At 36.7% G+C, this 13,000-nt stretch overlaps 1 protein-coding gene across 1 annotated transcript in view; it reads left to right on the top strand.

Annotated features, from left to right (window-relative positions):
* KCNH7 (potassium voltage-gated channel subfamily H member 7) overlaps positions 1–13,000 on the top strand; it is a 233,128-nt gene that overhangs the window by 185,461 nt on the left and 34,667 nt on the right. Inside the window, exons 8-9 of the mRNA XM_040604789.1 lie at positions 6,091–6,490; positions 7,207–7,406. Coding sequence (XP_040460723.1) covers positions 6,091–6,490; positions 7,207–7,406 — 600 coding nt within the window. The remainder of the gene's footprint in view (positions 1–6,090; positions 6,491–7,206; positions 7,407–13,000) is intronic.

The following is a 13,000-nucleotide window of genomic DNA, read 5'->3' as shown; positions in this document are numbered from 1 at the left end:
CTGCTATAAATAAGATTTGGTTAGTTGAAGTATTTTTGTTTAATTGGTGTTTGTACTAACATTTTCAGCAGTATCATGATGCATACAGCATAAAGATCTTCAACAATGACACAGTGCTCAGAAGAGGCTATTAAGGTAATGGAGCATAGTCTGAAAGGCCAAATTCTGGCATGTATTAGAGATTTTTCTGAGAGAGAAAAGAGTTAACTGTGCTTGATGCTATAGTACTTGTATTTAATAGATTTACTTACAGGCTGCAAAAAAGGTTGATGATGGTTTTAACACAAAATGTAGGTGACAGGAAAATATTGAGAAACTGAGGACTTTATAATACCAAAGAAGCTGGAAAGGACCCTATAGCAAATGAAATACTGTGTAAGCAAGTGACATTAATGCACATTGGAAGAGACAGTTTGAGCTACTCATACACATCAGTGGGTTATTTGGTTTAAAAAAGAGACAAATAAGAGATGGAAATATAGATTTATACATTAACAGTAATGGCAGTTATGAAGAAATAAAAAAAAAAAAGAAATTTAAAAAATATCTAGAGAAAACCTAAGGATTTGGCCATCAGTGACAAAGTCATGAGTTGTAAATGGCTTTTTACACAGGCAGAATACCCCTTATGCAGATAATGAATCAGGTGATACCAGCTTCCTCTTCCAGCATTATACAATAATAACTAATGAATGACACCCTCTTTAATCAGATAGACTGATGCCCTCCTCTTTCAAATCATGCTGTAATCAGTTGCTGTCCATCAAAATAGCTCCCTGCAGTGGTCATTTCAGCACCAGGGCTTGAGAAATTGAGGGTATAAACCAATCTCACTATTAAAGGAGAGGACTAATCAGAGTTAAGGATACCCCATTGTAATTATGTAAGGATTTGGTTAAAAAAAAAAATCAGCGGCCTGGCGAAAAAACAATTGACAAACATTACCCTTTCTCAAGCTTCTTATTAGAAGAACTGAATAATTATTCCAAAACAACTAAAAATGCCTTCTATGTGGTTCTATTCATCAGCTCATCGTCCTGAGGGATACGGGTCATGCAAGGAGTAAGGTCAGGACCCTGAATTTTAGAAAGCAAACTTCCAGCTCTTCAAGGAGTTACTAATACCCCCTGGGAGACTGCCCTCAGAGACAAGGGAGCAGAAAAGAGCTGACAGACCTTTAAGGATACTTTCCATAAAGTGCAAGAGCTCTCGATTCCCAGGTGTAAGAAATCTAGAAAGGAAGGCAAGATTGCAGCATGGATTAGCTGAGACCTGCTGGTCAAAGTGAAGGGCACAAAGGAGATGCACAGGCAGTGAAAACAGGGACAGGTATCTTGGGAAGAGTGTAGGGATCCTGCCCAGTTTTGTAGGGATGGGGTCATGAAGGCCAAGGTGCAGATGGAGCTAACTTGGCAAGGGGTGCAGAGAATAACAAGAAGGGCTTCCACAGGTATGTCAGCCAGAAAAGGAAGGTCAAAGAAAGTGTACCTCCCCAATGAGCAAGACTGGCAAATAGGTAACTCAACAGTACTTCAGTCTTTACTGGCAATCTCTCTTCCCACACCTCTCAAGTGGATGGACCACAAGATGGTGACTGGAGGAGCAAAGTTTCTCCCATTGTAAGAGATCATGTTTGTGACCACCTGAGGAACCTAAACATACATAAGTCTACGGGACCTGATGAGATGCATCCCAGAGTCCCAAGGGAATAGGCTGGTGTAGCTGCCAAGCCACCCTCCATTTTTTGTTTTGAATTTTTGATATTTGAGAAGTCATGGCAGTCTTGTCAGCCTCACCTTTGGGCCTGGAAAGATCATAGAACAGATCCTCCTAGAAGTTATACTAAGCCACATGGAGAACAGGGAGGTGATTTGATATAGCCAGCATGGCTTCACCAAGGGCAAGTCCTGCCTGGCCAACCCGATGGCCTTCTATGATGGAATGACTACATCAGTGGACAAGGTAAGAGCTACAGATGTCATCTATCTGGACTTCTGTAATGCCTTTGACACAGTCCCCCACATCATCCTTCTCTCTAAATTGGAGAGGTATTTATTTGATGGGTGGACTGTTTGGTGGATGAGGAACTGATTGGACGGTCACATCCAGGCAGTAGAGGTCAACAGCTCAATGTCCAGGTGGAGATCAGTGACAAGTGGTGTCCCTCAGGTGTTTGTATTGGGACCAGTACTGTTTAATATCTTCCTCAATGACATAGAGGGCTCAAGTGCACCGTCAACAAGTCTGCGGACAGCACCAAGCTAAGCGGTGCGGTTGACATGCCTGAAGGACAGGATGCCCTCTAAAGGAACCTGAACAAGCTCAAGAAAGGGGACCCACGGGAACCTTACAGGGTTCAACAAGGTCAAATGCAGGGTCCTGCATCTGGATTGTGGCAACCCCCAGTATCAATTCAGGCTGGGGGACGAAGGAATTGAGAGCAGTCCTGCTGAAAAGAACCTTGGGGTACTGGTGGACAAAAAGCTGGACATGAGCTGGCAATGTGCACTTGCAGCCCACAAGACCAACCATATCCTAGGCTGCATCAGAAGAAGAGTGGCCAGCAGGTCGAAGGAGGTGATTTTGCCCCTCTACTCCACTCTGGTGTACCTGGAGTACTGCATTCAGCTTTGGAGCCCTCAGCACAGGAAAGACATGGACCTGTTGAAGCACATCCAGAGGAGGGCCAAAAAAAGGATGGAACACCTAACCCATGAAGAAAGGCTGAGAGAGTTGGAGCTGGCCAGTGTGGAGAACTGAAGGCTCTGGGGAGAGATTATTGCAGTACTTAGAAGGGGCATATGAGAAAGATGGGGACAAGCTTTTTAGCAGGGCCTGTTGCAATAGGACAAGGGGTAATGGTTTTAAACTGAAGGAGGTTAGATTTAGACTAGATACAAGGAAGAATTTTTTTACGGTGAGGGTGGTGAAACACTGGAACAGGTTGCCCAGAGAGGTGGTAGATGCCCCATCCCTGCAAACATAGTAGGTCAGGTTGGACGGGGCTCTGAGCAACCTGATCTATTTGAAGATGTCCCTGCTTATTGCGGGGGGCGGGGGGGTGGACTAGATGACCTTTAATTTCCCTTCCAACCCAGACTGTGTGATTCTACAATTCTACTTAGCTCATGGAGAGAACCATGTAAGCAATAAAGAACCATTGTAGGCATGTATTGGTGAGGGGGTTTTGTGCTTTTACTAAAGTGAAAACTGAAGAAAATAATACACTTTTACTCCAAGCCCCCTCCTGTACTATAGCTAGAAAAAATCAAAAGGCTTTTTCAAAGGTCAAATTGCATAATAACCAAACAAGGCAAAAATATCAAAATTACATTGGCTATACTGGTTAGCAAAATGTTACATTGGCAGATTAGAATATATAATAGCGCAATGGAGAAATCTAAGATGATCTATTTTACTTTTCTCTGTAACTTTGGTTTTGTGCAATGAACAAGTAAATTTGAAGAAATGGAATGTATGTTTTGGCAGAACCTATTTAAAATGGGTGTTAGCTTAAGACCTTTATCTTTTTAATAAATTTTACCAATTAAGACAGGTATCTTCAATGTATTGTAGAGATTTTAGATTCTGAAAGTACTTATGTGCTATGATCCTAATGAATTCCAGTTTAGGCAAACAGTTAAGTGTTTCATAAGTGTTTCATAAATGGAACACTTTGCACTTAATATACTGTAGTGAGGGAAAATGATCCTGTACCTATCTTCTACTAATCCAGATTCACAGTTTCTGTAGCTATGAGATTCCTATGTGCTTCTGGCTCACAGTAAATGTTGCTACTGTTAAAAAAAAAAAATAATAAAAAAAACCCAACTGATATGAGTGTTCAGCAACTCTTGAACTTGTAGTCCAGCTGATAAAGCCAGGTATGATGAGTACAGAGCAGCAAGCAATTCAGAGAAAAGAGTATTCTCTATCAGATTGCTATTTGCAGACATTAATCATTGGCACCAGATGGGATAAGGTGGGTAACAGACAGAGTAGGACCTTTGCTTCCTTGGGTGCAGTGCTGAGCAGAGATAGTTCTGATCCCAGGTACTGTCCCTGGACAAGTGACATATGGGAGGTGGACTGTTACTGTAAGAAGGCTACATCTCCACTGAGAAGTGGACAACATGTAAAGCATAAACATCATGCTTTTCACCACTACTGCTAACTATATTTTAGTGTCAAAGCCTCTAGCCTCTCCACTTTGTTAAAGAAAAATCAAACTCAGGATGAGTTTCTTGATGCTTTAAAGCTTATCTAAACTTACTCATGCTGATTCTACCCTGAAGAGATGGGGTCTGCTTGTATTATACACTTCCCGCATACTCCAGAGCTCACACTGATGCAGTATCTGAGCATGGGATTGGCACTGAGGATGCATAATATTAGCAAGTCTTATCTTAAGAATGGGGTGGAACACTGCTGACATATTTTGCAATCACAATGTACCTTCTGATCTATTTAAAGGGCACTGTAAGAATATGCTGCCTCTTGCATGGTGTACAGATATAACTACATCTCTAATAGAATGGTTTTGACACACCACTAAGAACAAATGTTAGCTTTTCTTAATATTGCTCTTTTCCTTAAGTGATCAAAATATTTAAGCCTGATCTACCTTACCAGAAAAAGTACCTGATGGCAATAGTCATATGCTGAAGCTCAGCTTTTTGTAGTATATCATCTTTCAGAGTCTTGAGGTCACATTCAACGAAACAGCCTTCTTTATGTGGCAATGAGATTCACCTTGAAATTATTCTCTGTGATGTTAAGTTGAACCAAGGAGTGTTACCCACTGTTACCTTACATTATCTTGTTGTTCATTTACTCAGAAAATATGAACAAAATATTGAGTTGTCCACTGACAACTGGGATTTTACTCAAAAACATGGTAAATGCAAGAATTTAATAAAACATAAGAACTAGTCTAGTACTTGTTGAAAGAAAGCTAACGTGACACATATTACCATCAGAGTGGCTTGTAGGGCTCAGAAAACTTTTCCAGTTAAGTGTTATGTAATATACATGCACATTTAAAAAAAAAAAAAAAGGAAGAAAAAATTATTGAAAACTTATTCAGGCTTGACATTTACTGAATACTTTTATATATGTTCAGACTTAATGGAGGAGAAAAGGTAGCTAAGTTGGTTTTGAAATTAAGTACTCACTATTTACAATCTTGTCAATCTCTTTAACAAGGAATGAACAAGTATGAAAACAATTTACATATTGAAAATTGTAAATTTACTTTAATAAACTTTAGATTCCTTTAAAAAGATCAGAGCCTCAAAAAGTCTGCAATGAATCATAGTGCAGGGATGCACTAAATATCTTGGAATAAATCCCTGGTTTATAACAGACCCTTTTTTTCTTTTAATGGTATAGTACCTTTATTAGTCACCTCTACCACTATGCCTGCAAAATTCAGGATGAAAGATGCAAAAAGAAGATTAATCTTGAGTCTGGCAAAAGGAACTTTTCCATGATTTTCTATTCACAGTGGTTCATCTTCTTTTACCTGTATAGAGTTCTGGCCATTACAAACAGGAAGAATATTTGCAGAGTAAGTTACTTACTCTTTGAGACGTTTTCTGCTTTATTCCTTTACACTTCACATATGTGCCAGAGCATTGCAAGAAGTCTCTAAGTTAAAGTCAAATATAGTCACACAGCTTTGTTCAAACGTCATAAATGCTTGTTACCTGCAAGGCCAGTCATATAATTATGTTCCAATAACTTACAGACTTTATCATGCCAAAACATCATGAATCTAATGGATCATTTAAGTCCATTAATGTGGAATGAAGAGTCCAGATAAAGAAGTATATTCAAAATTAAAGAGTATTCAGCAGAAAATGACAACTTCTGTATCTTAAGATGTGCATTTCTTATTGTTTTCTTCACTGTTTTTATAATAAAATTGATAGTTTAAAGAAAAATAGATTAAGGTTACATTGAAATGTGTTAATCTACTGGTTTTGTTGATTCCAGAAAATAATGGAATTTGCAGTGGTTTATTCATGCTGACTATTATGACAATACATTTGTTAACAGAGAAAATTAATTTCTATCTTATTTTTACAGACGACAACATTAATAGGTCTTCTGAAGACAGCTAGACTGCTGCGTTTGGTGAGGGTAGCACGGAAATTGGACAGATATTCAGAATATGGTGCTGCAGTTCTGATGCTCCTTATGTGCATATTTGCATTAATTGCGCACTGGCTTGCTTGCATTTGGTACGCCATTGGAAACGTAGAAAGACCTTACTTGTCTCAAAAGATTGGCTGGTTGGATTCTTTAGGAGAACAATTAGGAAAGCATTACAATAATAGTGATGCAAGTTCTGGACCATCCATCAAGGACAAATACGTCACAGCACTTTATTTTACCTTCAGCAGTCTAACAAGTGTAGGATTTGGAAATGTGTCTCCAAACACCAACTCAGAGAAGATCTTTTCCATCTGTGTCATGCTGATTGGCTGTAAGTAGTTCTACCATATTCTTTCTTTTTTTCTTCATTGTTTAAGCAAATGACTTAACAGTCTAAGCTAATAAGATTACAAGCATGCAGCCAGAAGGGCAAAATCCCAGGGAAAACAATGTTATATGCAAAAATATATTTTGACTTATGCAGTCAGGAAGTAAAGTTGCTTGACTACTCCAAATCTCTTATCCAAACTGTCAGAAATTTTGTGTTGTGTATCAGTGTCTGCAGTGTCCTGTAGGGTAGAAAGTCGAGTTTTGAGTGGATTTAGGAAACTATAGCCCATAATTTTTGGATAATTGTAATTAAATTTAATTTGTTGATTTAAACCCCAAACCTATAAATGTATATGTACCTTCTTAACTCTATCCTTTGTTCAGAACTTGTACATAACCTTAGTTCCTAGTTCTTAGTTCTACCAAAGTCCCTAAAATTAGATAAGCCAAATTTAATATGCTCAATTCAGGACTACAAACTCCAAAGATAAATATTACCAACTTGATTATAAATTAATATTTAAGCCTCATCTGCTAACTGAGTTGGAACTGATACAATCAAATCAATAAAAAGCTTCGGGTAAATCAATTTCACATCTCTGAAAATTTTACTAGTCTCACTTGAGCTCTTTAACATTAAAAGTACATTATAAGAACTGTTGCATCATCTGCAAAACCCAATATGACTTAAGTAAATTTTGTTTCTATTTAATCCAGCATTAATGTATGCTAGCATTTTTGGAAACGTATCTGCAATAATCCAAAGACTCTACTCAGGAACTGCACGGTATCACATGCAGATGCTGCGAGTAAAGGAGTTTATACGCTTTCATCAAATCCCCAACCCTCTGCGGCAGCGACTTGAGGAATACTTCCAGCATGCATGGACATACACCAACGGCATTGACATGAACATGGTATGTTGTTCAGTTTTTCAGGCACGGATGCTGGGGAATAGATAAATGCGTGAGAATTTAGAAACAGATTGTAAGTCTTCATTATTTATGAGCCATAAAACTACAAGCTTAAGATGGTGGATATATAGCAATTATTGAAAACCAAGCCATTACATGTTTGGCATCCAAACATTTAACTCCCTAGATTATTACCTATATATAATAAGCTATACCAGAAATCTGAACTCTCACTGTGCATAGGGAAGCTTGAGAACTGCCGTTGACTACTGTAAGCTTAAGCCAATTAAAAAAAAAAATATGATAGGTTTCTTATTTCAGGCATAGCTGTTCCAGAGTTTTGTTTGTTCTTTGGCCTGATTTTCCACTTCCAGTATCAAACAAGAGTACCTTTTTTGGTGTCTATAGATTTACTTTTCTATAAAACCTGTGGAGATCAATTCTTTTTTAAAATCCTATCATGTAATCTAGAACAAGTACATTGAGGGTGGGTGGAAGAGAGGACCAGGCAGGAGGATTAGCTGATCTTTTCAGAGTGAAATATTCTAATCATAACATAATCTGAACAATAGTTCACTTGCATTCGCAACTACATAATTCAGCACTGAAAGTCAACACAGTACTACCAACTGTTTAGCAATCCACAAAATCTCATTTCTAGGAAATTACAAGGTACAACACTCATAATTTCTGTTTTTAATAAAAAAACTGTAAATGTTTCTTGTATAAAAATATATTCTGTGGCCAGCTAAAAAAGAATAACAATCTGCTAATGAGCAAAAATAAGCATTTATATTTCTGGCTTATTTTCTGGAGACAGAAACATTTTTTCTCAAAAGCTGACATAGGTTTGAAGGCACTGAGAGCATTGTATATCTTAAGAATCTATGAATCTGTGTCTCTAGAGAGATGTTTTCCAGAGCTATTCTGAGTTATAGATTAGAGACTGCAGAGCTCTCCATAAAGCTGGCAAGACAAGAAAATCTATACATTTTTGTAACAATTTAACTAGACATCAACATCAAAATTTGGACATAAATTCAAACATCTTCCATGTGGTATCTATACATATATTTGTGAATGACTGTCAGAGTGGTACACTTTTATGCAGTAAACAGAAACAATGGTCTCAATCAAAAGATTTTATAAAGCTGAATCACTGACAGCTTGACTTTATGGTTACCATTAAGTAAAGCAGATTTTAAAACCAAGACAGCAAATTAAATATACTGGGCTTCACCTCCCACTTCCACGTGTCCCCTCCAGAGGGATACTTGTATAAACCTTTGCTGGGGATTACTGCAGTGGAAGGCAACATCAGTAGCTTCATCCTGCGTGGCACTGAATGGCCTTAATCCCCCTCTGATGGCAATGAGGTTGTGGGATACTCAGCACTTTGCAGGATCAGGCCCTTAAACTGCAGGTGGGGGGAGCCTAAGCCTAAAGTAACTCACTGAATTATTTCTGAAGATATTACAAAATCATGTACGCCTTAACTAATTCATTACCACTAATGGATGTACTAAGAACACCTGTTTCACTTGAAATAACTTGAAGTAACTGAAACTGGATGTTGTCAGGTTAAACTTTGCGTAATGCAGGAACTGCTGTACTGGAATTAGTCCTGGACTTGTCATTAATGTGAAATAATAACTAAATGGATTAAACAGCCCATATTCTGCAATATGATTGTGAGGCAGTTTGGAGGCTTTGTTCTAAATAAAATGTGGAAAAAAAATCAAGCTTAGTACCTTGTTTTGTTATATTTTATTTCTTATTCTGTTCACATTTTTATCCCTCAAATTTTATGGCAGTCGCTTAATTTTCTTAAAAAGTGAGTTTGAATATATTACACTTAGTGCAAGGATAATAAAAGAATTGTGTGATTTACGTTGTACTTATGAAAGATTTATCTCTTTCCTGTCTGCTTCATACCTAAATACATGGAATAACACCACCCACTGGTAAGAGCAGGAGGTATTTATATCAAATTTAATTCCAGTATAAAGTGTGGAGAATATCCATGTTATCTGTCGGGTTTAGAGCTTGTTCAATGCTTTCTAATTTTAATTGTAACTCTTTGCATGATGAAGGGGTAGATAGCAAACTGAAATAATCGAAGTAGAATCAGATGTGGGGCAAAATGGTTACTAAAAATTAGACATTAAAATTGCTAATCTAACCACATTTATTAATTGCTGTTTTACCCCACAACTTAAATCATGCTTCTCTGCCCAAAAAAGGTCATGTGCATATTGGTTTGCATTAGGTAGTTGCTCTGTAGGAATGTCACTCTGACAAAGTTGCCATGCTGATCATTCTGCATTTTCCCTTGCGTGAATGCTCTTGGTTCAAACCATATATGCATGTTAGCACAAGCACCAATGAAGTTTTCTTGGCTGTAAGCCATGTGCATATGAGATGGACTTGCATGTGGTATTAACTTAATTTTGCATGAAATATTTGCATTTACATACCAACAGGCTAATACTGTCCTCAGACAAATACGTTTGACTCCTGCCAATATTTACTGGGAGTTTTTTGCAAATATCTGAAGGCAGAATTTGATCCAATGTGTCTTTCTTTCTAATTTCATGACAGAAAACTGAATAAAATTCAAAACCTCAGTCTTCTTTCTCCTTTGCAATTTGAAATGCATGAAAAATTTACATTTATATATATATATATGTACATGCATTGTATACACACACATATATATATAAAAATAATATTAGACATATATTTCAAAAGATGCTTTTAATTATCATCAGTAATATACTTAAGAATTCAGGAACAGTAAAAAAAAAAACCAAACCCAACCAACTTTTAACCTCAGGAATAATACTGTACTGAGACTAAATAAACTTGATTTCCTAAACAAAATCCTACACTTAATACTGTAAACCAGAATTTGGTACTTTACGCTCATTTGAAATGGCTAAACTTAAAATTAGCTTTAAAGATCTGCAGGTGAAATGTGCTGTGAACATTGTTCATTTGTTCCCTTCTGTTTCATTTCTACATCTCTTTGATTATGTTTCATTGCATAATGTATTTTGGCAAAAACAGTTCCACATAATTACGCATGGACTGGATAAACAGGATTTGGGATTTATTTTAATCTGGATAAAAATATTGAGTCTATAGAATAAGCATAATTTAAATCATATCCCTGTGGTATACACTGGCAAAGTTAAATTACAAACAAATATTTTACAATGTATATTGTTTCATGAAAGGTGTCACCAGTCCCGAAGATTCAGACATTATTTTAATTTTTTAAACTATCCTGTTCTGTTTTTCCTAAACTCTCTTTGCCTTCTTTTCCCCCTTCATTTCAATGTTATCAGTCCAGCGCTGATAATAGCATGTCTGTGATGCTTACCCCACAAAGACGACATATTTAGTGTTTGAGATCCTTTTTTAAGTTATGCATGTGTTTTTTACAATCCCCACCCCCTTCTTTCCATGGATCTTCTGTGCATCTGAACAGCTTTATTGGTTTATTTTATCTTTTAAAAGACTTCTAAGTAAATAAGTGGGACAAGCATTGGAAAGTGTTTTTAGTCAAATGTACACGTTAATTAAAATTTTGGATATGGGAAAGATGTGTTTTTATCTTGCATTTTACTCAGTACCATGAAAGGAGAGAGCAAGTCAGAATTTTTATGCATAAATTTATGGAACCTTCTGCAAGTATCGAAGCAAATGGCCGGTTTTACACTTGTGATAAGTTGTCTTGGCTACAGTGATCATGCAAGTACAGCAGAGAACATAGCAATCTTGAAGGTTCAGAGCCAGTAATGCTACTGTATCAAATAAAAGGCAGGTTCACCATTGCTTTGGTAGGGCTTCCTTTGCGAGAAATTAGCCACTGGTCACGGGATGACAGCACTACATTTGTTATTCTTGTTTTTGCCCCCACGATGATCACTTCCTATGACTAAAATGATTCTACCAATGGAACTAGTGCCAGCAATATCTTTGAACCAGAGAATTAGAAATGTAAATTAAAATTTAAAAAAAAGCAAGGAGAAGTTCCTTATACCATCAGAAGATTAATCCAAATTAGAAGCGTTTTGAGCAAAAACTATTAGTAATCGGTTAAACAGAGGGACTATGTAATCATGGTGGAAAGTGATACTGCTATTTGTCTATATTCACAATGGAAATCATAAGATGTATAAGCCTGTCAGAAAGTAGCTCAGATATGGTTAGCTGTAAAGCTGTTCTTTCGTTTTCTGTAACAAGACCACTTAAAAACATGAATGCCTTTGTTTAATCAAGTTACAGAAAATAAGACATCATAGGAAAATAAAAAAATAAAAGTTTCTAGAATGTCAATCTATTTGCAAAGCGATCCTTTACAGTTTCTAACTGCAATATATTTTGTGGTCTAACATCTCAAAAACAAGTGCAATTAACAGTTTTTCAACTATCATTATATTTTTGGAAAGACATGGATCTGGTCATCTTCCAGCTTCTACAGATATTAAACTTTTCTGTTGATGAAGGGGTCAACAGTCAAAGAAACTGAAATAATTTTCTGTCCTCCTCACCCAGCAATGTATCGTTTCTCAGAGATCACCTTTCAGATGTATTCAGAAATTGTAATAAGATTATAGATGAAGAATGATCCACTGCAGTTCCAGTAATTTCAACATAAAAATGTCACATAAATCTGTGTCATGGCAATAATTCTTGATAAGGTTTTCAGACTTCAAATCTCATTGAAAGGTGAGTTAGCTCATCATCACACACTGATTCTCTTCTCTCTCAACTGTTGTAAGGAACTCCTTCATATCCTGGGGAAAAAAATAAAAATTAAATCTGACTCTGCAACATTTTCCTGTATGAAGATGAGGAATCAACAGAAATAATGCTTATTCTGTGTGGACCCCAGGAGCTGCTGGAATAGAATTATTGCCACATGTGACCTTGTTCATTCTTTTCTAACAGGTGAAACCTCTTTGAAAGGTTTTGGCCTTCTGCTTATACAAATAGTTCCTCTGTAATTAACTATCACAGAAATAGTAAAGTCTAAATTCTTTCTAGAAATAGATACTAGGCTGAATTACAGAAATGTTTAGCTTAGATGAAGATGTTATTAAAATCAGATATTTGTGACAGAACTAAATCCCACACTACTCTTTCCGTCAGAGGGAACAGCTACTGGGAGACAGAGATTCTAATACAACATAAGTGCGGTGCAATTTGTGCAGCTAAAGAGTCTCAGATTAGTGCTAAAATTATGTGGCAGAAAGATAAAAATTAAAGACATAGGTTATTTCACCAAACATATGAATTAATTTCACTCATTCCTACAGAACAAACTAAGACAGACAAAATGTTAATTTTGAATATAAATTCCCACTAGAGTGAACCCTTCAAGGCATGGGGGATGCTCCCTGTAATTAGTTCAAAATTTATTATTTTATAATATATATATTGTTCAAGAACTTTATTCAGCAATGTGAACATATCCTGAGATTACGTAGATGAGATCCAAATAGAGACTAAGTATGTGTAGTCTATGACACAAAGTATATTTATTCCCACTTCTTTGTAGCTTTAGCTGCTCAATATTTTTTGCTGGG

Source organism: Falco naumanni, chromosome 8, assembly GCF_017639655.2.
Source record: "Falco naumanni isolate bFalNau1 chromosome 8, bFalNau1.pat, whole genome shotgun sequence".
In the NCBI taxonomy this organism is placed as follows: domain Eukaryota; kingdom Metazoa; phylum Chordata; class Aves; order Falconiformes; family Falconidae; genus Falco; species Falco naumanni.
This window is presented reverse-complemented; position numbering and strand designations above follow the sequence as displayed.